Below are 21,738 nucleotides of genomic sequence, written 5' to 3' on the forward strand. Positions count from 1 at the left end.
GGAAGGTAATTAAATTAGTAAAGGCTGGTGAATATTATTGACATCTGTTGTCTGAATAAAAGAGAAAAGAAAAAAAGGAGTATACTGCTTATGTTATTTCACGGAACGGTTGGCACTTTGATTATTTTTTTTTTTCCCCTACATAGAAGTTATCAATTTTTGTAACTTATCGTGAACTAAATTATAAATTACAGAGAGCGAAAGCGACACGAAGGAAAGAAGAAATGGTACGGGACTGCGAACCAATTTGGACGACTACGGCGAGGGAGAGTAAGAACGAGTGGCGCTAGAAAATAGATTCTACAAAGTCATTAACAAAATAAAGCGACAACAAAGAAGAGTAATCGAGGCACAATGGGAAATTTATAAGAGAGAAAGAGAAAGAAAAAAGTAAAAATAAAAACCCAAACGAAATTTATAATCAAAACCAAGTTAAGGTAGGGTTTAATTACCACAGATAAACAACAATAGTCATGTCAATTCAGTTTGTTAAATCAGCTAAAGAGTTTCAAGATTATTTATCCAACAATTCATACATTGTATTGAATTTCACTGCATCTTGGTGTGGTCCATGTCAAGCTATCAAGTCTATTGTGGATCAAGCTTATGTTGAAAATAGAAATGTTGAAATTGTTAGAATTGATTTAGATAGTCAACGTGATATTGCTGAAAAGTATAATATCACTTCTGTTCCTACATTTGTGTTTATTGAAAAAGGCAATGAAGTTGATCGTATTCAAGGAGCAAATCCTCAACAATTATTGAGTAAATTGCAAGAATTCAATTCAAAAGCTGAAGGTCACAAAAGAAAAGGTAAAGGATTAGGTGCAGAAGACGTGATAAACAGTAATACTGACTTGAAGGATATCAAGAAGTTTATTCCAAAGAATTTTGAAATTTTGAATTCCACAATTGATTTCAATGGCTATGAGGTTTTGAATTGTTTGCCATTGTATAAAGATTCACAGAACAAATCAGTGGTTGATTTGAAAGGTAAGCTGGATAAATCAGCAGTTGTATCTGATTCTGATTCTCAATTGTTGTGTTTTATTCCCTTTTTAAACATTTCCAAAATTTATTCTGTCTTGATTAAAATCAAATCTAATAAAGATCACAAAGATGGGGATTTGAATCTTGATAGTGATGATTTAGAAGAAGTTCAGAAACCAAACTTGGTTAAGATTTGGTGTAATACCCAATCAATCTTGTCATTTGATGAAGCAAGTTCCGATGCAAATGCTCCACATGTTGAGAAGATAACTGATGATAACGACGAAGAGTGGTTAAACATTAAAGTTAGATTTGTTAGATTCCAAAATGTTCAAAATATAACCATATTCATTGACGGTGATGATGAAGATTACCATACATTGATTGAAAAGATAATCATTGTTGGTGTAAATGGTGATAGTAAAGAACAAGGTAAGATCAATGCGGGAGATGAAGAATAGAGGAAGTAGTAGTAGTAGTAGTGGTAGTACGATGTTTAGTCTATAGAAGTAATATTTACAAGATTAATGTGTTTCCATGGATGTGGAGTATGTGTGCTTTTTTTTCATTTTTAGTTTTGTAACTACCAGCATTTCCCTCGGCAATGCTGCTCGGAGAAGAAGGGAAGAAAACATGGTTGCTGGCCTGACTCGAAACCTGTGGGACGGAACTGGGGAGGGAGATTATGCGGGAAGGAACCGAGATAGGAAGAAGAAAAAAAAAGAATCCACTGCCAGTGAAATTCTACATAATCCATTTTCCTTATTCCCCTAACTAAATCTCACACTTTCTCTCTCTCTCTCTCCCGCAGTAAATGGGAGGCAAAAAAAAAAAAAGACCAAAAGAAAATTTTCCTCTCCTTCTCCTTCTCCCTCACTCTCTCTGTGCCTCTCCCTCAGACACGACTCGTCCGTTTGTAGTGTGAGGATTTTTAATTTTTTTTTTTTTTTTTCCTTCGCTCACTTCTCTCAATTACTCCCAATTCATCTTTACTTAAATTTATTGAAAATTTTCTTAACATCAGAACTCTTATTAGTGGTGTAATAGGTTTTTAAAGTTAGAAACAGGATCAAACTATTCTACAATTCAAACAAAAAAAAGCACTACATCTCCACTTCAGTATTTCAACAAGTCTCCTCAATTTATTCAATACAAATCGTTCAACAACTACAGTTTTTAGAAATCTTTTGTTTTTCCTTTCTTTTTGAATATTTTTTTTTTAGCAGCTAACCAGCAATGACATTTCTAATTAGAAGTTCCATAATTGGCCAATCAGTTCATGGGAAACAACATATTTTACATAGACAAACAAGGAATTTAATAATCAAATCATGTCTTGTGAATTCAAGAAGATACCCTTTGCAACCAAATTTGCATAATAATATCAATGGAAATACAATAAACTATTCGTTGGTCAAATCGTTGGTCAGATTCAATTCTAGCAAGATTACTCCTTCAGACAAGCCTAAACAAGATCTGCCGGAAAAGGTAGAAGATAAGGCTTTGGAAACGCTAGAGAAATCACCAACTACTGAATTGGTCAAAAAAGTAGAACCTGAAGAAAAGAAGAAATCCATTTGGGAAAAAGTCAAACATGAAGCTCAACATTATTGGCATGGTACTAAATTATTAGGTTATGAAATCAAAGTTTCTACTAAATTATTGATCAAATTAATGGCTGGTTATGAATTATCCCGTAGAGAATCAAATCAATTACAAAGAACTATTGTTGATGTTGTTAGATTGGTTCCTTTTGCCATGTTTGTTATTATCCCATTTGCTGAATTATTATTACCTGTTGCTTTGAAAATTTTCCCAAATTTGTTACCATCAACGTATGAATCAACTGTTGATAAACAAAAGAAATTGGCTAAATTAAAGAAAACTAGAAACTCTGCTTCTGAATATATCAAAAAGACCATGGCACAAAGTGGTGGTTTGAAATTACTGAAGAAAATTACTGATCAAGAAAAGGAAAATTTCGTTGGATTTTTCCATTGCATTTCAATGGGTAAAAACCCAAGTCGTGAACAATTGATTCAAGTTGCTAGATTGTTCAAAAATGATCAAGTTTTGGATAATTTATCTCGTACTCAATTGGTTGCCATGTGTAAATACATGAATTTAAGACCATTTGGTACTGATTCCATTTTGAGATATCAAATCAGACACCGTTTGTTGAACATTATTAAAGATGATAAAGTTATTGATTATGAAGGTGTTGACACTTTAACCATTCCTGAATTACAATTGGCTTGTTCCCAACGTGGTATTAAAACTAGTGATTCCTCACCAGCTAAATTGAGAGATGATTTGGAAACTTGGTTGGATTTAAGATTGAGACAAAAGATTCCAAGTACTTTGTTGATTTTGGCTAGTGCTTATACTTATGGTGACAAGAACCATTCTATTGAATCCTATTATGATGCATTATTAGCTGTGTTATCATCTATTCCTGATGAAGTTTATAATGTTGCTAAATTGGAATTATCTGATGATTCTAAATTGAAATTGAACATCTTGAAGGAACAAGAAGAAATGATTGAAGAAGAAAATCAAAGAGAAAAGGGTACTGTTAATAGAGTTAAGGATGAAATTAAATTAGATGAATATGAAGAAACTGCTAGTGATGGTATCAAGATTGAAGAAGACAAACCAGAAGAAAAGAAAAAAGAAGAAGAATTGAAAAAGGAAGAAGCTGCCAAAGAATTAAAGGAAGCTGTTAAAGAAGACAACAAAGCATAGTCGTTTCTCATATATATATATACATATAGAGAGAGATGAATTATCATCAATATTTATATATAACATTTCATGTATCTTATAAAACCTCAAAAAGAAACAAAGTAAATTTGATTATCAAAAATGAAGTCATTTTTTTTAAAAAAAACATCTATCATTATTTATTCAGTTATAAATTATAAATTATACATCATATCATTTAGTTTTTACCAGTAGATCCAAATCCACCTTCACCTCTTTCAGTGTTATCTAATTCTTCAAGAGTTATTTCTTTAATATCAGCATTAATGATTTGTTCTAAAACCAATTGAGCAATTCTATCACCTTGTTTAATTTCAAAATCTTTTTCACTATGATTAAATAAAACAACTTTAACTTCACCACGATAATCAGCATCAATAACACCAGCACCAGTAGAAATACCATGTTTAACAGCTAATCCAGAACGTGGAGCAACTCTACCATAAGTCCCTACAGGAACAATAATTGAAATATCTGTTGAAACTAAACCTTGTCCATGAGCTGGAATAATTGCTTCTTCAGATGAATATAAATCATAACCTGCAGCTAGAGCAGATCCTTTAGTTGGAACTTTAGCTTTTTCAGAACGTAAGTAAACTTTTAATTCAGACATTGTTGATTCTAATTTTTGTTTTTTAATGATTTGTTCGTCAGTAGTCATTTAATTAATAAATAAATGATGAAAAGAGTTGTTGTGAAAAAAAAAAAGTAAAAAAAATAGGTGGAGTTCCAATGGATTTTATATTGATGGAGAATTTTTTTTTTTTTCAAGACGCGTTTTTGATTTATTTCCTACAAACCGTGTTGCAAGAGTTCATTCATTATAAAACAGTCTATATATCAGATTGATTATTGATAGGCATCAGTTTCAAAACAATCATATAGTCGGATTTTCAAAACAGTTGGAATTCCTTCATCATCAACTTTGACACTCCCGTCATCAACAACAATTTGACTATGAGAATCTTTTCTAATTATATAAACTTCTTTTTCATCCAATCTTCTTTCTATATGAAAAGCATCTGATTGTTTAAAAATACTTTGATATAAACTTAATTGAATGAATAATATTAATAAATCTGTAAATAATAATTGAAACAATCCCAACTTGTATAATTTAGTAAAATATGGAGTAGATGGAGACACATTAGGAGTTTCTTCTCCAATAAATGATATTAACCACCATGTACCATGTTGTAATTTATCTAATTGTCCAGAATTAACTATTGATATTACCCAAGCACATATGAATAAAGTATGATAAATCAACACAAATATAGTTTTCATATATAAGAAATAACAATAATTATGTACAAATGTATGATATACTCGATTTCTTGATTCCAGATCATCTTCTCCCTCTTCATTATTATTATTATCATCATCATTGTTATTCCCCATTATAAGAGCAATAATTTGAGGATATTCATCATTATGAGTAATCAATTTTGAATTTAAAATCATTTGTAAAGATAAATGTAAAATCAAAGGTATTAAACAAGCTAAATGACAATATTTCATAAATTGATAAAAAATAATCATATAACTTAAAAATTCTAAATGACTTAATAAATCATATTGATTTTTAGTTTTTTGATGAATTAACTGACTAATTTCAAATTGTATCTTTTGTTGAGTTTCATTATTAGATATTGATGTTGATGTTGATGTTGATGATGATCCTCCTCCTCTTGATGCAATAATAGTATTACTACTATTTGGTTCTATATAAAATGAGCCCGGTAGATTGAACCTATTCATTATATGATTATATTGCCTATGTTGTTTAATATTAATGATTTGGCTTTTGTTTTAATTTCAAGTGGGACTACAAATATCGCCTTTCCCGAACTTTTTTTTTTTTTTCTTTGCTGTTTGATATCAATGTGTGTGTGAGAACTCTAAAGTCTCGGATTTAACAGCATTGAGAAACTTGTTCTGATCAAACTTGAAGAAACATTTAAAGTTATCAACTAATACCTGATTTGTATTGATCAAAACTCTATGGAACTACAATTTAAGATGTTTTTATTGAAAAAAAAGGGATGAAAATTATATATAATTTTATTTTTATATATAGATATATATAAAGAAAAGTTAAAGGCAAATATTAAAAAAAAAATAATGACACAGTCAATATACACAAATATATCACATATACTCTCTCATTATCTCTAAGCGAATAAGGAACCAATATCAGCTGGCATTTCTTCGATTTGAGTAGAGTAGAATTTTTCAATTTCTCTCATAGTACCAACATCTCTGTCAGTAACAAAGTTGATGGCAACACCCTTTCTACCGAAACGACCACCTCTACCAATTCTGTGGATATAGTTTTCTTTGTTGGCTGGCAAGTCGTAGTTAATAACCAAAGAAACTTGTTGGACATCAATACCTCTAGCCAACAAATCAGTGGAGATCAAAATTCTTGAAGAACCAGATCTGAATTCTTTCATAATGGTGTCTCTTTCAGCTTGTGGCAAATCAGCGTGGATAGCAGAAACAGTAAAGTGTTGTTCTCTCAATTTGTTGGTCAAGAATTCAACCTTGGTTCTGGTGTTACAGAAAATAACAGCTTGGGTAACAGAAATGGAATCGTACAAATCACACAAACAATCGAATTTGTATTCTTCTAATTCGACATTGATGTAGAATTGTTTAATACCTTCCAAAGTCAATTCATCTTTTTTAACCAAGATTCTAACTGGGTTGTTCATGAATTTGGTGGTAACTTCCAAAACTTCTTGTGGCATAGTAGCAGATAACAAGACAACTTGGGTAGTTTCTGGCAATAATCTGAAAATGTTGTAAATTTGTTCTTTGAAACCACTTGACAACATTTCATCGGCTTCATCCAAAATGAACATCTTAACTTTATCAGTTTTGAAGTATCTTCTTTCAATCATATCGTAAACTCTACCTGGAGTACCAACAACGATTTGAACACCAGATCTGAAAGCTTCAATATCATCGCTCATAGAAGTACCACCAATAGAAGCATGAACAGTAACATTCAAGTACAAACCAATGGCAGTAATGACATTTTTAATTTGCAAAGCCAATTCTCTGGTTGGGGCCAAGATCAAAGCTTGAGTGGATTTTTCATTTTCATCAATTCTTTGTAAAGCAGAGATGGTGAAAGTAGCAGTTTTACCGGTACCAGATTGAGCTTGAGCCAAAACATCTCTACCTTCAGTGATTGGTAAAATAGCTCTTTGTTGAATGGCTGATGGAGTTTCATACCCGTAACCAAAAATACCTCTAACAATATTTGGTTTCAAGTTTAAGTCATCGAATTTGTAAACGACGTTGTCGTAGTTGGATTCAATTAATCCTGAATCAATTTCAGTAATACCTTCGGATGCCATATTGATAATAAATTAATAATGGGTTGGTTAATTCAAAAAAAAAAAAAAAAGAAGAAAGGGGAAAGAAAAATGAGAGGGAAAAAGAAAAAAATTTATTAGTGTTAAAGGAGGTTTATAGAAGTTGATGAGTGAAAAAAAAAAAAAAAAAATTTTCTCTCTTCATAAAATTGTTTTGACCATATATACACGACCTAGTGAAGAATCAGTATGGTGGTTGTCTCTTTTTTTTTTTTTACGATGATTCGCTTCCTTCTGTTTCTTTTTTGAACTTTGATTTTGCTGCCAGTTCAACATGATTACAATTGCATGATCAATAGAACGTTTACAATCTATCGGTGGCAACACATCTCATATGATTACTAATTGGTTTCATTGTGATCATTCATTGGGTAAATGAAAATTTGATAGTTCTTGTTTATATTTATTGGTCATATACAGATATATTTATATATAAAACGTCATCTAAAAGATACAATAGAATGATGGCAAAAAATAGTATAAAAATTGAAAATTAAAAGAAAAAAAATTAAGAATAAGAATGAATGGATTTAAGGATAATATTACCCACAATAACAGAAACAACTAGTTATGAAACAACAATTGTTAATAAATGTCTGAAATGGGTTAAAATAAGAATTAAATGGGTAACGATATGAAATAAAATAAAATGGGATAAAAAAAAGGATATGCATAATGCAAGGGGAAGTAAAACACAAGAGTATATCGATAAATTAAAAGATTACCCTGTCATGAAAGGGCAATTCCTCTTAATAATCAAATACTCTCTCGGTGACCTTACCATCATTTCTAAACTCCCATGGGAATAACTTTGGAATTTCTTCTTCATCTTCACCTTCCAATGTAAGATCTGGATCATCTTCAATACCTTCTTTGTCTTCATCATAAACTTCATCGAAAGCAGTTTCTTCAAGGATTCCTTCTTTGGATAGTTCTTCATTCATATCATTGAAACTAGTAACCTCAGAGGCCAAATCACGTGAGCTTGGCGATTGACTTCCACTACCATTGTCAGCATCTTTGGAAATATCTATCTTTTCTAATTCTTGCAAAAGATGCGTTGGGTAGTAGTCATTACTGTTATCAAAGACTCTTTCTGGTTTCACGTATCTATGACCATATAAGTCTGGTCTTTCCTCGGGAACATATTCGGTGAACACCGGTGGCTCTTCATGGTGAGGCTCCTCATGATGTGGTTCTTCATAATGTGGTTCCTCTTGATGGAAAGGTTCTTCATGTTGGTGATGTGATTCATCATGATGGTGATGTTCGTCGTTGTGATGATATTCTTCGTGATGATGGTGCTCTTCTTCATGATGTTGATGATGATGGTACTCTTCTTCGTGGTGAGGTTCTTCATGGTGATGATATTCTTCATGATAAACTGGAGGTGGTGGTTCATAATGTTGTTCTGGGGCAGGCTGTGGTGGTGGTGAAGGTTCATGGTGGACATCGTGTTGATGTTGATCATGAGGCTCGTCATGATGGTGGTGGTGGTGGTGGTGATGGTGATGCTCTTGATTGTCCCATTCATTGGTGAATGATTTCAAACTTTGATCAAAGTTTTCATAACCTTCAGGAGCATGATATTCCACATGTTGTGGAGGTGGTTCTCTAGTTGGGTCCCACATAGAATCAATTGTTGGTTGCACATTATCTTCAAATTGTTGATAATTAGCTGGGTCTAACAAAGTATTTGGATCAGAAACATCAAGTGGAGGTGGAGCTATTGGTTCAGTATATTCTTCAACAACTTTAACTTCATATGAAGATTCATCACCAGCTGTTTGAGCCTGTTGAGATGTAGATTCTGGAACTGGTTCTTGTATAGGGTGTTGCTCTCTATAAATAACATCCGGTACTGATTTTTCACCAAATTCTTCAATCCAAATTTTCCACCAATCTTTATGGATCCCAGTAATGGATGAACTCAGTTTCCATGGCTTAAAAGGACCAATAAAATGAATTAATTTCACTTGAGTAGTTCTATAGTTAATGTACAGCAAGGCAGTAGAATGATAACGACCCAAAGTTTCAACAGTTGTTTTCCAGATTTCTTCATCTTGGGTTGGTTGCTCACCACCATGGTCTTCCAATTCAGCTTGAGCAGGTGGTTGTCCATATTGAGGAGGCTGGGAAGGAGGTTGTTGAAAGTGTTTAAAAGCTGGTAAATATTCGTATTCTGCTGATGGTGTCACATTGTATAAAAATGGAATCTTTATCCAATTGGAATCTTGTGTAGTGTTTATGTCAGATATATTTGTGATATCCTTTTTCAATAAACTTTGTACCCAATCCGGTTTGGCATTAAAATATTGATTTAATAACCCTTGATCGGCCCCATCAAAGGAAACATCCGGGTTTGTTGCGGATTCTCTAACTAATGCTGACAAGTTTGAATAATCATCTAAATTTGGTTTCAAGACAAAAACACCAGAATTGAATATATCCGGGAACCCACTATCCGGTGCTGCTAAGACTTTAAATTTGGGGAAATCTAAAGCCAACAAGTCTAATATAGACCCGCCGCTTTCTTCAATTGGTATTATAGGTAAAGTATCGGAATCTAAATACAAAATCTTCTCATATTGAAGTAATGACCATAATTTTACCTTGGTGAATGTTTTGTCTAATTCCGGTCTTTTCAAGTCATAAGTTAATTTACCAAAAATGGTGGATTTTAAAGGGGAAACATCAATCAATTCATCGTAATAGTTTGATAATAATTGCAATTGATAAGGGGTGAAATTAGACTTATCAATTAGCACTCCTAACTTAGTGTCACGGTAATGAGGAGGAACAGTAGAAGTAGTGTCCGAATTGGATAAAAGTTTTTTCAAGGTTGTCCCTAAAACCAAAGCCCCAGCGAGATAATTGGGATTGTATAAAAGTGTGAAAACAGCGTTTGTCATCTGGGATACAATGATAAACTAGGAACTGATATGACAAGACTAATGAATTGAGAAACTCGTCAGTTCAATGGTGAATTAACCTAACTCTTTTTGTTATAAATTTTTCTTAAAAAAAGAAAAAAAACAGGTGTGTTGAGATTAGATGCTGAGAAACAAGAAATCTAGATGTGTAATCTCGGAACACTGAATATCGAATGATAAACAACAAATAATTCACAGAAGAATACACAAAAAAAATGGAAGAAATTGAAAGTCAAGCGAATGGAAATGCGGAAGACTGGTTGATAATCTTTTATTTTGGAATGATTAGGAGCAAAATGCTAAAGATATAGATAATGGAGTAAATGGGAAACTAAAAGAAAAAGGGAAAACTTGAAGAATTGATTAGATTTAGAACAAAAAAAAAAGAACAAAAAGGAAAGGAAAGGAAATGCAAACAGTATCAACAAGAACAACAACAACAATTGGTGGGATGATTGATAAAGTTTCTTCAAGACACTTGAGGGATAGTAACTGAACTTAGTAAAAGAAGAAAAGTAAGTGAAATAGTAATATAAAAAAAAGTGTAAAAAGAAACTGATGAATAGTTTTAATACTTTCCTTGAAATTTTTCGAATGTGGTGATAAAAAACAAAAACTGTTGAATTTGAATTTCCAATTAATTTATTTATTAAAACTCCTCTTCTTTCTCTTCCTCCTTGTTTATTGTACTGTATGTATTAATAATTTTAAATTAGGTTTGTAGTTTCTACAGTGCATGTATACTTATTTAAACTCCAATACTTACACAGATTGTACATATGCTTACACTGCACACACGCATACACACCATAGTTAAATTTGACCTCCTACTCCTCCTTCTCCCCCTCAATTTTTTTTAAGTGGCAATGCATATCACGATCACGTTTTGTGTAATTAACTAACCATTTTTAACAGAGAAAGTAAACAATCAAAAATCAAGTTTTACACCCAGTAAGGATTATCATCAATTCATTCACTGGATGGTGGGGGTTGGTATCAAACATAAATAAACTCATATGATATGATGTTGTTTTTTCAAGAGAAGGTCATAGCATTGAAGTGTTGTGAGAAATCTTGGTGTTTATCAAAGGTGTGTTAATAACCATCTATTGTTATCTGTGGGACAATCATTTCCGATTCAGTTACATATAAATTATATCTCTAATCACCAGGAGTTGTAGAATAATAATATTAATAATAATAATATCAAAAGGGTGTATGAACACAACACAACACAACACAACACACACACGAACATTCATATACTTACAGATATTCCCAAGCGAACACATAGAGACACACGTATCGTTTGTCTAAAAATCAAATACCCTAATTCACAAACATAAACCAACGGAGTTTCCCTGAAAGAATTCAAATCTTTGGTCAATCTACAACAAGAAAATGCAAAATAAAAATATTATGGTTATTCCGTTTCGCTTTAAACTGAGAATCAAGAATCGTTTTCTTTTTTTTCTCTATTTTGTGTCAATTATTAATCTATGACAAATGCTTGGTTCTCTCTCGAGGAAATCTAATGGAACCAATGAATATCATTGATGAGACGAAACACCAGCTTTATTAATTCTAACAATAGATAAAATAATAACACATAAGGTTATTATTCCTTTTTTCTTAAAAAAAAAATACCAAACTCAACGTAATCAATGTTACTTTGGTTTTGTTGCTGGTACTAACCCTAATTTCTCCGTTTGTAGATGTGTCGATGTACGTGTGTGTGTATGTTTGGGGATAATGAGGAAGAAGAAAGAAGACAAAACAAAAAAGGTAAATTTTCTCGGAGCTGGTATATGGTCTATTCTTAAACTAAATTAACAATTGATGCATACAAAGAGATCACAAAGTATCTGCACTAACCTGCCCCCTAATGATGGGAGAAAGAGTAGAACCAACAAGCTGAGTTAGAAATCCAACAAAAATGTCAACCGCCAATTTATTATATCGCTCATCTTTACTCCTCACAAACGTTTCTCCAATAAATTAATAAAGGTCGACCCTTTAAATTAGGGAATAAAAAAAAAATTAAAAACACGCAATATTTCCCTGTGTCAGTCAGTCAATATAAGACAATAGTTTGACCCATCACCTGTTTGTCAACACATTTACAGCAATCAAAACAAGGCGAATTATGTTGCAGATAAGTTTTGGTTTAATTTTTTTAATTGTTTCCACTTTTTTCCTCTCCTTCTCTCTATACGAAGTAAATTAATGCAAGCGAAATGTACATGATTTTGGTAAATGCACTCTCATACACAAAACACTTGCACTATAACCAGCAGTATATTAGTTCTTTAGTGGTCGGCATAAAGAAAAAAATTGCTCTACAATAATTCCGTTGATATATTTATAGAAACAAATATAAATCAACCTTTTTATTTTAATCTTTAAGATTTTTTTTTATATCGATTTATGACATTAAATATACACAGAAGAATCAAATAAACGATAACAAAAACGTTAAATACAAAAATGATTTGTACTATATGTTATATTTCATTACCATATCTTCATTAACTCTTCTAAAAAGAAAGAGAACAAAATTTCATGTTTTTCAATTATGTATTTATTAAAAAAATAAGTAAATTCCAATTCCCATTAACAAAACTCTAAAAATTTTTAATAATTTAACGAGAGTAAGACCAGACGTTTTTCAATAAACCATCTTGTTGAGCCAATCTGTTTAAAGAATCATCGGCTTCACCTCTACCTCTGACGTAACCACTCAAAACGTAGTTAATGTTTTCACCAGCAATGGCTCTACCTTCTTCATCAACTTTAGCAATGGAAATTTGAACAGAAGCGTGATCTTTAGCTTTGATGATTCTGTTGGTAGCAGAACATTTTCTTGGAACATATAATTCAACCTAGAAAAGAAAAATGATGTTAGTATAAACAATATTCATATATGGTGTTATTGGGACACATGAAGAATAGTTGAAGTCTTTGCAATATATTGTAATGAATTTTAGTTGAATTTTAAATTCCTTGTCGTTTGTTTATCTTCATTGCTGAACAGTTGTAACTTTTTATTCTCCGTTGTTGATATATATATAAATCTCATGGGCACATTTCAAATAATACCATTCTGTATGGTTTCCTTTCCCTATTGTAGTTTAATTATTCTGATCTCTTGTTTTCTTCTTACATTATTTCTTCCTCATATCTTTATTAAATCTGCATTACTTGATCATTTCAAAACATTCAACATAACACTTGTAATCTATCCTCCTTTAATATCGTCCCATTTCATATTTCAATCCATCTCATTTACATACTAATTGACCTTTATCGTTTTCCATCTTGGCTTGATTTGTGTATGTGTATGGGTATATAACAGGATCACTCTATATGAAAATTTTCTATACCCATTTTTCATTTTTTTTTTTTCTCTTTCCTTCTTCCTCAAAGTTTTCTCCAAGCCTGTGTAAGGAATGCGCGTACTACCAATAGCGTATTTGGTTTGCGCACTATTAACAAAGGAAAAAATATGTCTATGTGCAGTGAAAAAAATCACACTACTGAGAGTCTGCTCAATAATTCTCATTAGGGTTATAGCCCTAGCTCAGAAGACTTAAACAACACTCTTTTTTTGTTGTTTTGTTGTTGTTGTTCTTTTCTTTTATTTTTTTTTTGCAACCATGGTGGATAATATGATTAATATCATAAGATGCAAATTTCTCTTAATACTTAAACTATATAAACTAATGTTATTAATCTTTTGTTATTATTATTCTTTCAAAGTTAATACAGCAACACTTTCAACATGATGTGTTTGAGGGAAGAAATCAAACCCTTTAATGCTTTCAACTTGATATTTATGACCATTTCCAGTATTGTTAATAAACCATTCGATATCTCTAGCTTGAGAATGAACATTACAACTAATATATACAATTTTTGCTGGATTATAATCTGATAATTGATTCAAGAAAACATCATCACATCCTTTACGTGGAGGATCTAAAATAACAGAAGTTTGATCATTTGGAGTATCTATACTAGCAAAAATTTCTTCAGCTTTACCAACAATAAATTTAGCATTAGAAATATTATTTTTAATAGCATTAATTTTTGCAAATTTAATTGATTCTGCAGATATTTCAACTCCAATAACTTTAGATACTTTTGATGAGCAAGTAATTGAAAATAATCCAGATCCACAATATGCATCAACAAGATAATTGGGTTCAGTATCTGATAATTTTAAATTTGATTTGACATAATTAATAATTATTGGAAGAATGGAATTATTATTTTGGAAAAATTCACCAGATGTAAATTCAAAAGTATAACCATCGATATATTCTTGAACAATTTGTCTTGGATTTGTTACACACGTTTTAACTAATTTAGTATCATCTTCTAAAGTAACTTCCAAAGTAGAAACATCACCATTTTCATCTCTTGATGCTTCTCCAATAACAGTATCTTTATTTAAAACTTTTGTATCTTCTCTTAATAAAAATGTAGCAATTTTAGTATATTTTTCATATTCTTTATGAAATCTCTTTCTTTCATTATCCAATCCTTGATTGATTGTTAATGTAGCAATTGCACATTCTTCAATATCAACATTTGTTCCATCAGGTCCAGAATCAACATTTTTTCTCCATGTTGGTCTACCTTTAGCAGAAATCCCTAAATTTGGAGGACATGGTAAATCTTTGCCTGTTTTTCTATTAGCTAAAACAAAATGTGGAGTAAGTTTGGTTCTATAATTATAAATCGTTGGAGATCTTTGAGTTTCTGATATATTTGGTAATTTCCCTTCAGTTAATAAATTTGGTGCAAAAAATTTATAAGCATTTTCAATAGTTTGTTTTTTAATAATTAATTGTTCTTCATAATCAACATTTTGAAATTGACATCCAGAACATTTCCCAAAATATCTACATTTAATAATATCATCTTGTCTTAATTTTGATTGTTTAGTCTCATCGACTTCTCGTAAATCTGCTTCAACATATAATGGATGACTTTTATGAACTTTAATAGTAACAATATCACCTGGTAAACCAAATGGAATTACAGCAATTTGTTTTCTATTTGGTTCAACATGAGGAATGATTGCAATAGAATCTCCATTTGATGATAAGGATAAAATTTCAACATCATTGATTATTCTATCATTATATTTACGGAAAATTTCTTTATCATTAAGAATTCCTGGCATGTCATTTTTAACATCATCTTCAGTTAAATTATGTTGAGATAATAATTCTTTAATTTCATATTCTAAAACACCTAATGGAGAAGTTGGATCTAAATCTTTCTTCTTATATCTTTTTTGTCTTGGTCCTCTTTTACCTCTTCTACGTTTAGTTGCTCGTTCCGTTGATTCTGTTGCTTCTTCTTCTTCATTTGGTCTTTTATTATCATCATTTGTAGTGGGGATTTCTGATACTGATGGTTCAGGGACGTGTTCCGGGACGGCCATGATATGAGATTCTACTTCAGCCATGTACAATAAATAAACAGGATATTGGAATTAAATTTTGTTTAAGTATATATATATATATATATAAAAAAACAATAAAAGAGGATTTAATAATACAAAATTAATTTAGAATCTATACAAAAAATAAAAAGGAAAAAAAAAAATATCAGATACAATACTAAAGTTGATTTTTTTTTATTATTATTTTGGTGTAGTTAAAGTCGCGATGAGGAGGTGAAACGACATGAGTAGGAGAAAAAAAAATGTCTCTGGGTGCATAAGCAAAATCCGAACAATACTCATTGGTTGCAATATTCATTTTTGGTTGTCTAATTTGGTGTGCTGAATTTTTCGGGCATATTTGTACTCAACCACAGTAATGGTTTTCTCTTTACACTTCCATTCTTACGATATGTTCTATGCTCTTCTAATTCTTCAATTACTTGGTCTTCAGTATACCCTTTGCTCATACCATTTTCAATAGCTTCATAAATCTTCTTTCTTCTCAAAAATGTTCGAGACTCGGTTTCATTTCTCCATTTAGTACCATATTTGTTTTCTAATGACTTTAATGGTGGTTTATTGTTCATTCCATGAGCATACTCTTTCCAAATATCTGATAAGGCCTTAAGACTTCGTTCTAATTTGTACTGTGGTACATCTAAAGCAGTAAGTATCACCTTATTCTGCTGATCATCAGCCTTGTGTTTAGATTTCTTATTAGATCCATCAATGGTAGTTCCACCACCATTACTAGTAGTACTTCCATTTGTCAGTCCATCGTTATCTAACCCTTCAATTGATTCAATCTCGTCATCAAATGGAAAAGCTGCTGTCGCGGCTGCCGTGGAGCCAGTTGTAGACACAGAAGTACCCGGTTGACTAGTGGATGAACGTGTTTGGTTGGAAGTTTGTCTTAATGCGGACGTCATTACTGTTCCGTTAGCATCACGTGGCAAAATAAACTGTGATGTTGCTTCATTTCCTCCAGATGTCGACGGTGGCATCGGAAGAATATATGTGTTGCCAAATGACAGTGTATTTCCTGTGTTACGAACTTGTTGTTGTTGCTGCTGTTGCTGTTGTTGCAGTTGTTGTTGTTGTTGTCTTTGTGTCGACGACTGTTGTTGTTGTGGTGGTGATTGTCTTGCATTCTGTTGGATACTTTCAGCAGTATGGTTGCGGAATGCATCTTGGGACACAGATTTTCTTGATGGTTTTCTCTTTTTTCTAGTTGGTTCTTGCAGTTGATCTGATGGCGGTTGTTGTTGTGGTGGTTGTTGTTGATCAGGGGGGATAGGTGGTTTGTCGTATAAACTGTGATTTGAAGTATTTCCATTCATATTTCGTGATCCAAATGGACCTACATCAAACACATAATGGGATGTTGGATTCGGAGAAGTACTTGCAGTAGTTCTCAAAGATAGGTTCTTTCTGGCCATATTATCTACTTCTTCATCAAACTGACTTGACCCGTGATTAGTTGATGGTACAGATAAATGGGTGGATCCAAATTGATTAACTTGCGAAGGAAGTTGTTGGGCAGGAAGTGGGGGAAGAGAAGATTGAGGTTGTTGTGGAATTTGTGACTGTTGTTGTGACAGGGATGGCTGTTGTTGGATTTGACGTGGAGGCTGATTTGATACATTATGTGGCAGGCGTTGTTGTTGTTGTTGGTGATGATGGTGAGTAGTAGGTGATTGTTGCACAGGTGTTCCACTTGAGATTTCTTCAATTTCTTTATTTAATTTGTTCAAATGTTTTGTAAAGACTTCAAAAGCTTTAAATTGATTATTGAGCATATAATTATTTGAAGACATCAAATTGTTGTTGTTGCCATTATTATTATTATTTTGTACAGCATAAATCATCTGTTGATTCAAATCTTGTACCAGTTGTTTAACATGTTCTAATGAATCCTGTAGATAATTTACTTTCAACAAAAGTTCTCTAAAATGAATGTTTTGAAATTTATTAAATTGGCCCTGTAGCAGCTGTAGAACAAGGTATATGTCATTTATGGAATGATTGTTGATGGCAGTTGGTGACGCAGCTTCAGTACTGGGATTCCCATTCGTATTATTAGGTTGAGTATTATTGCCTGTTGTCTGTGTCGAATTTCCATTATAATACATGGAGGTATTTGATTCCTGGCTATTATAGGTTTCATTCATTGTTTATTCTCCGAATGATTAACGTTTTCAATGTTGTTTCGGTCTCTCTCTCTCTCTCTCTGTTTTTTTTTTTTTCTTACTTAATTTCTTCTTCTCCTTTAATACAGCAAAAAAAAGTGGGGGGTCTCAATTCTTAATGATACAAAAAAACACCGTACAAAAAAAAAATAAATAACTTGAGTTTAAAAGTAAATATGAAATGAAATAATACAAAATATTAAAAGTAAGTTAACAAGTAAAGAAATATGATGTATAAATAAATTGATATCCAATGTGATTGAATTGAAATAAAAGAAAGAATAACTGTAGTAGGAAAATAAATAATTTTAAAAAAAAAAAATGGAATAATTATTTTCAGTGGCTAGTTGTTGGATTTTTTTTTCTGTCTCTCTCTTTCTTTAGTGTCGCTGTAATGAAAATGATATCATAATATTTATTTCTCTCTCTTTCTTACTTTCTTTCTTTCTCAATAAGTGTCTAATAAATTTGTTTCTTTTATAGTCACTTGAATGAAACAAAAAGAGTTCTTGCCTTAGTGACACAGATAAATGAAGAATGAAGAATGAATATTTAAAGACGGTACACTCCGCGTTGTCAATTCTTGATTAGGAACGATTGAATTGGACTGATTCTGTATGAGAAGAAATTGAAGAACAAAGGATGTACTTTGACAAGTTGTAAGGTAATTATTGACGAATTATACACGAATAACCAAGTAATGTATGAACCAACAAGAAGAAGAATGAAAGTAATGAAAATTCTATTGATTTTTTTAAAAAAAAAAAAAGAAAAATTTTTTTAAACAGATAGTAATGAAATTGGATTGTCTAATTGGTTTCAGAAATTTTTGATTTTTGATTTTTGATTTCCTTAGCTGAATTAGGGGGAAGGAAAGAACGAATTGGAACTTTAAAAAAAAAAAATTAAAGGGCAATGAAATTAAATGCAAAAGGGATGGGGCTAAATTAAAGACAAAAAAATTTCCAGTTTATTTTTCATTTGTTCTAATTTATTATAGCGTCTCTACATTACGAACAGAATGGACAATTTAATCCTCTGGTTGTGATTAGTGGCTTATTATTAATACTCACATCTGCGTTTCAAGTGTTTCCGATTTATCGCTTTAAAGTTTTTCATTACCCTTTCTTTTGTATAGCAAAATGTTCTCTGGGGAATGTATTACTGTACTATCTAAAATACTTTAAAAAAAGAAAAAAAAAAGAAATATTCCTCTATGGTACTTGTTTTCATTGTCTTGATATTACTGGTTAGAGGAAAAATAAATGGTTGAATCATAAAATGTAAAGAATCGATAGGGTTCAGTTTATAGCATACATCCTCATGTACATTTTCTCCTTTGCATTCTACTTTCTTATTTATTTTTTTTTTGTATGTTAATGTTTATGTATTTGCACTTGATGCTTGTACATGTTTCGAATTACCAACTATAGCAGTGGAATGATAGCAAGAAAATCAAATCATTTTGTTTCATGTCAATATCACCAATTGATGTTGTTTTTTTTTTGCTTCTTCTCTATTCAATTGGACAAACAGCCAACAAATACAATTGATGCAAATGAAATATAAGGGAACGCTACGCTCATGGTTGCATTAACCTCAATCATTACATTGTTACACACATAAAATGGATATTTGGCAAAAAAAAAGGTTTCTCTAAAACGGGATTTGGAGCTACAATTCCATCACCTGTATTGTTTCGTCGTTCTTCTTCTTCTTCTTCCTCTTCTGTTACTAGACAGTCTTCTTTTATTGTTCTTGTATGTATCCTTTTCTTCAGGTTTTCTTTTGTACTCGAATTTCACCTTTTATTAGGTATTCTTAAAGACGTTCATAACCCCTCGTCTTAGGCTCAACATCGGGGGAAAAAATGTAATATACTGAGCCTTTTACTAGTAGGTATAAACCTTTGGTATTGTCTAACAATAATACTAATAATAATAATAATATATGTATATTTTTTATTTAGGGAACCAAAAAAAAACAAGCATGTAGTAGGTTTCATCGCTATCATTGTCATTGGTTTCTATAGATTAAGATAATCACTTGCAAATGCAAAAGTCCATACTGAAGTAATTGCAATACCAGCATACACAATTAATCTGCCAACAATTTCAACATCATAACGGTACTTAAAGACCCCACTTTTATGTGTTGGTGGGGGAGGAGGAGGAGGAGGAGGAGGAGATGAAACATTAGCGTTATTCACCTCGGTTTTGTTGTTTCTATTGTTCTTTTGATTATATGACATCATTTCATAATAATCAATATCATTATCTGGACCAACTTCATCTTTATTGGTATGATCTGTGACTCCTTTGAAAAAACTATTCAAATCTCCAATTCCATTATCATTGGAAATAGAGGTCGATCTAATTTTTTTGATAGGAGTCTTGGTATGAGCAGTGGAAATATAGTTTCTTCTTGGTAAGTAGACACCAACAAACTTGTAAATTGGAGGTAAGATGGTAAACACAACTGGTTTGGAGATTGCTTTCCAAGTCACCACCAAAAACACACCTAATACAAGTCGAAGTATGTGATTCATCACACCTGCGTTAGGATCATATGGCACCAAATAAGGATCTCTTTCTGGATTTGTACGGGCAAAATATCCTGTTCTAAATGACACTAAATGAGCCAAGTCTAATCCAATCAACACTCCAATAAACGCAACGGAATCATCAAAACATGGACAATCATCAACTGGTTCAGAATGAATATGAATTAACAAAACAAACATGGTAATAATCAAGACAGCACTGAAAATCATACCTAAACTACTACCAAAGATCAATTCATCCCATTGAACTCCAAAGTAATGTCTAAATAATGCAACCAACAGTCCAACGGCTCCTCCAACAATGACATCCAAGAACCCATGCATCCCACAATATAATCTACCAAAGATCAAAGATGTATAATAAACACCCAATCCAAGAATTAATGAGTAATATGTAGTAGTGGACAACCCTTTACTATTAATGATACGTAATAACAATAGTAAAGATACACCAGTGGCATTGGCGGAATGGGATGATGGGAACCCATATTCCTCGGTTGTGTAAGAAGACATGGTAATTCTATGCAATGGCGGAGATCTTGGTCTTGGTAAACAGAAATAGTCCTTCAAGAACCCTGTGAAATAAATACCCAACCCCAACACATAGACCAAATCTCTAGTCATATGAGATCCACCAAACCAAGATGGTTGTGGTAACATCAATACATAAAAAGTGTGACTTGCTAAATTGGCAGTCCATGCAAAATAGAAATCAAGGAGAGGACATCGTATAGCATTTTGCATCTTTGCAAGTATAGCGGTTTCTTCACGGATAAGGGGTAATAATAAAGATCTCATTTTGTATCTAAATGGAGATAATCTTGCTTTATAATGATCGTTTGATTGGTTCCCAGCATCGTTACTGTGATCGGATATCTGGGGTGACACAGGTTCATTATCGGCTATACTTGACTTTGTTGTTGTTGTGGTGGTGGTGGTGGTAGTAGCTGCATTTGGGCTTGATGATTTGGTTCGATTTGTTAGACCACCTGTTGATTCAATCTTTTCTTCACGCATTGTGGCCAGTGTAATTTGAAAGATATAACTCTCGATGACGTGATATCTGAATGAAGTTTTAACTTTGCAGTCTATTCAATCCAATTAAAAATAAGATAAACAATAGCAACAGGGAGCAAAAAATCAAAATAAATAAAAAAAAATACAACCAGAGAAAAAAAAAATACACAAGGGGACGGGAGAGAGAGAGAAGACAGTTCACAGTATGGGAATTTTTCAAAGTGAATTCTCGTGTTTTAATTAAAAGTATTTTTTTTTTTTGTCACTCTGCGTGGATCAACAGAATTTACTTTTTCTCTCTTCTCATTCCAGGACTAACGAAATCTTATCGTGTATGCAGGGCTACGCAACCACTTTAAAGAGATAGAGAAATATGAGGGTGGATTACCTCTGGTATATTGGTGAAAAATCGAGTATTATCATGCTATTTCATTTAATA

The 21,738-nt window shown here is 32.0% G+C and overlaps 9 protein-coding genes across 9 annotated transcripts; 2 read left to right on the plus strand and 7 right to left on the minus strand. All coding sequences in view use genetic code 12, as the record gives it.

Annotated features, from left to right (window-relative positions):
* Nucleotides 1-473: 473 nt before the first annotated feature.
* Nucleotides 474-1,451, plus strand: CTRG_04432 (uncharacterized protein; the record flags this gene model as incomplete). The annotated part of the gene is made up of 1 exon (XM_002550088.1): nucleotides 474-1,451. One exon carries the CDS (start codon nucleotides 474-476, stop codon nucleotides 1,449-1,451), a length of 978 nt encoding a protein of 325 aa, XP_002550134.1.
* A 775-nt stretch (nucleotides 1,452-2,226) lies between these two features.
* On the plus strand, nucleotides 2,227-3,735 carry MRS7 (Mrs7p; the record flags this gene model as incomplete). The annotated part of the gene is made up of 1 exon (XM_002550089.1): nucleotides 2,227-3,735. One exon carries the CDS (start codon nucleotides 2,227-2,229, stop codon nucleotides 3,733-3,735), a length of 1,509 nt encoding a protein of 502 aa, XP_002550135.1.
* A 196-nt stretch (nucleotides 3,736-3,931) lies between these two features.
* Nucleotides 3,932-4,414, minus strand: DUT1 (bifunctional dITP/dUTP diphosphatase; the record flags this gene model as incomplete). Its single annotated transcript, XM_002550090.1, has 1 exon — nucleotides 3,932-4,414. One exon carries the CDS (start codon nucleotides 4,412-4,414, stop codon nucleotides 3,932-3,934), a length of 483 nt encoding a protein of 160 aa, XP_002550136.1.
* A 188-nt stretch (nucleotides 4,415-4,602) lies between these two features.
* Nucleotides 4,603-5,514, minus strand: CTRG_04435 (uncharacterized protein; the record flags this gene model as incomplete). Its single annotated transcript, XM_002550091.1, has 1 exon — nucleotides 4,603-5,514. One exon carries the CDS (start codon nucleotides 5,512-5,514, stop codon nucleotides 4,603-4,605), a length of 912 nt encoding a protein of 303 aa, XP_002550137.1.
* Nucleotides 5,515-5,927: 413 nt separating this feature from the next.
* On the minus strand, nucleotides 5,928-7,121 carry TIF (translation initiation factor eIF4A; the record flags this gene model as incomplete). The annotated part of the gene is made up of 1 exon (XM_002550092.1): nucleotides 5,928-7,121. The coding sequence occupies one exon, from the start codon at nucleotides 7,119-7,121 to the stop codon at nucleotides 5,928-5,930; it is 1,194 nt and encodes a 397-aa protein (XP_002550138.1).
* A 767-nt stretch (nucleotides 7,122-7,888) lies between these two features.
* Nucleotides 7,889-10,051, minus strand: CTRG_04437 (glycogenin glucosyltransferase; the record flags this gene model as incomplete). Its single annotated transcript, XM_002550093.1, has 1 exon — nucleotides 7,889-10,051. One exon carries the CDS (start codon nucleotides 10,049-10,051, stop codon nucleotides 7,889-7,891), a length of 2,163 nt encoding a protein of 720 aa, XP_002550139.1.
* A 3,766-nt stretch (nucleotides 10,052-13,817) lies between these two features.
* Nucleotides 13,818-15,551, minus strand: TRM2 (Trm2p; the record flags this gene model as incomplete). Its single annotated transcript, XM_002550094.1, has 1 exon — nucleotides 13,818-15,551. One exon carries the CDS (start codon nucleotides 15,549-15,551, stop codon nucleotides 13,818-13,820), a length of 1,734 nt encoding a protein of 577 aa, XP_002550140.1.
* A 305-nt stretch (nucleotides 15,552-15,856) lies between these two features.
* Nucleotides 15,857-17,701, minus strand: CTRG_04439 (uncharacterized protein; the record flags this gene model as incomplete). Its single annotated transcript, XM_002550095.1, has 1 exon — nucleotides 15,857-17,701. One exon carries the CDS (start codon nucleotides 17,699-17,701, stop codon nucleotides 15,857-15,859), a length of 1,845 nt encoding a protein of 614 aa, XP_002550141.1.
* A 2,044-nt stretch (nucleotides 17,702-19,745) lies between these two features.
* Nucleotides 19,746-21,299, minus strand: CTRG_04440 (sphinganine kinase; the record flags this gene model as incomplete). Its single annotated transcript, XM_002550096.1, has 1 exon — nucleotides 19,746-21,299. The coding sequence occupies one exon, from the start codon at nucleotides 21,297-21,299 to the stop codon at nucleotides 19,746-19,748; it is 1,554 nt and encodes a 517-aa protein (XP_002550142.1).
* Nucleotides 21,300-21,738: the final 439 nt, after the last annotated feature.

Source organism: Candida tropicalis (assembly GCF_000006335.3).
Source record: "Candida tropicalis MYA-3404 genomic scaffold supercont3.6, whole genome shotgun sequence".
NCBI classification, from domain to species: Eukaryota; Fungi; Ascomycota; class Pichiomycetes; order Serinales; family Debaryomycetaceae; genus Candida; species Candida tropicalis.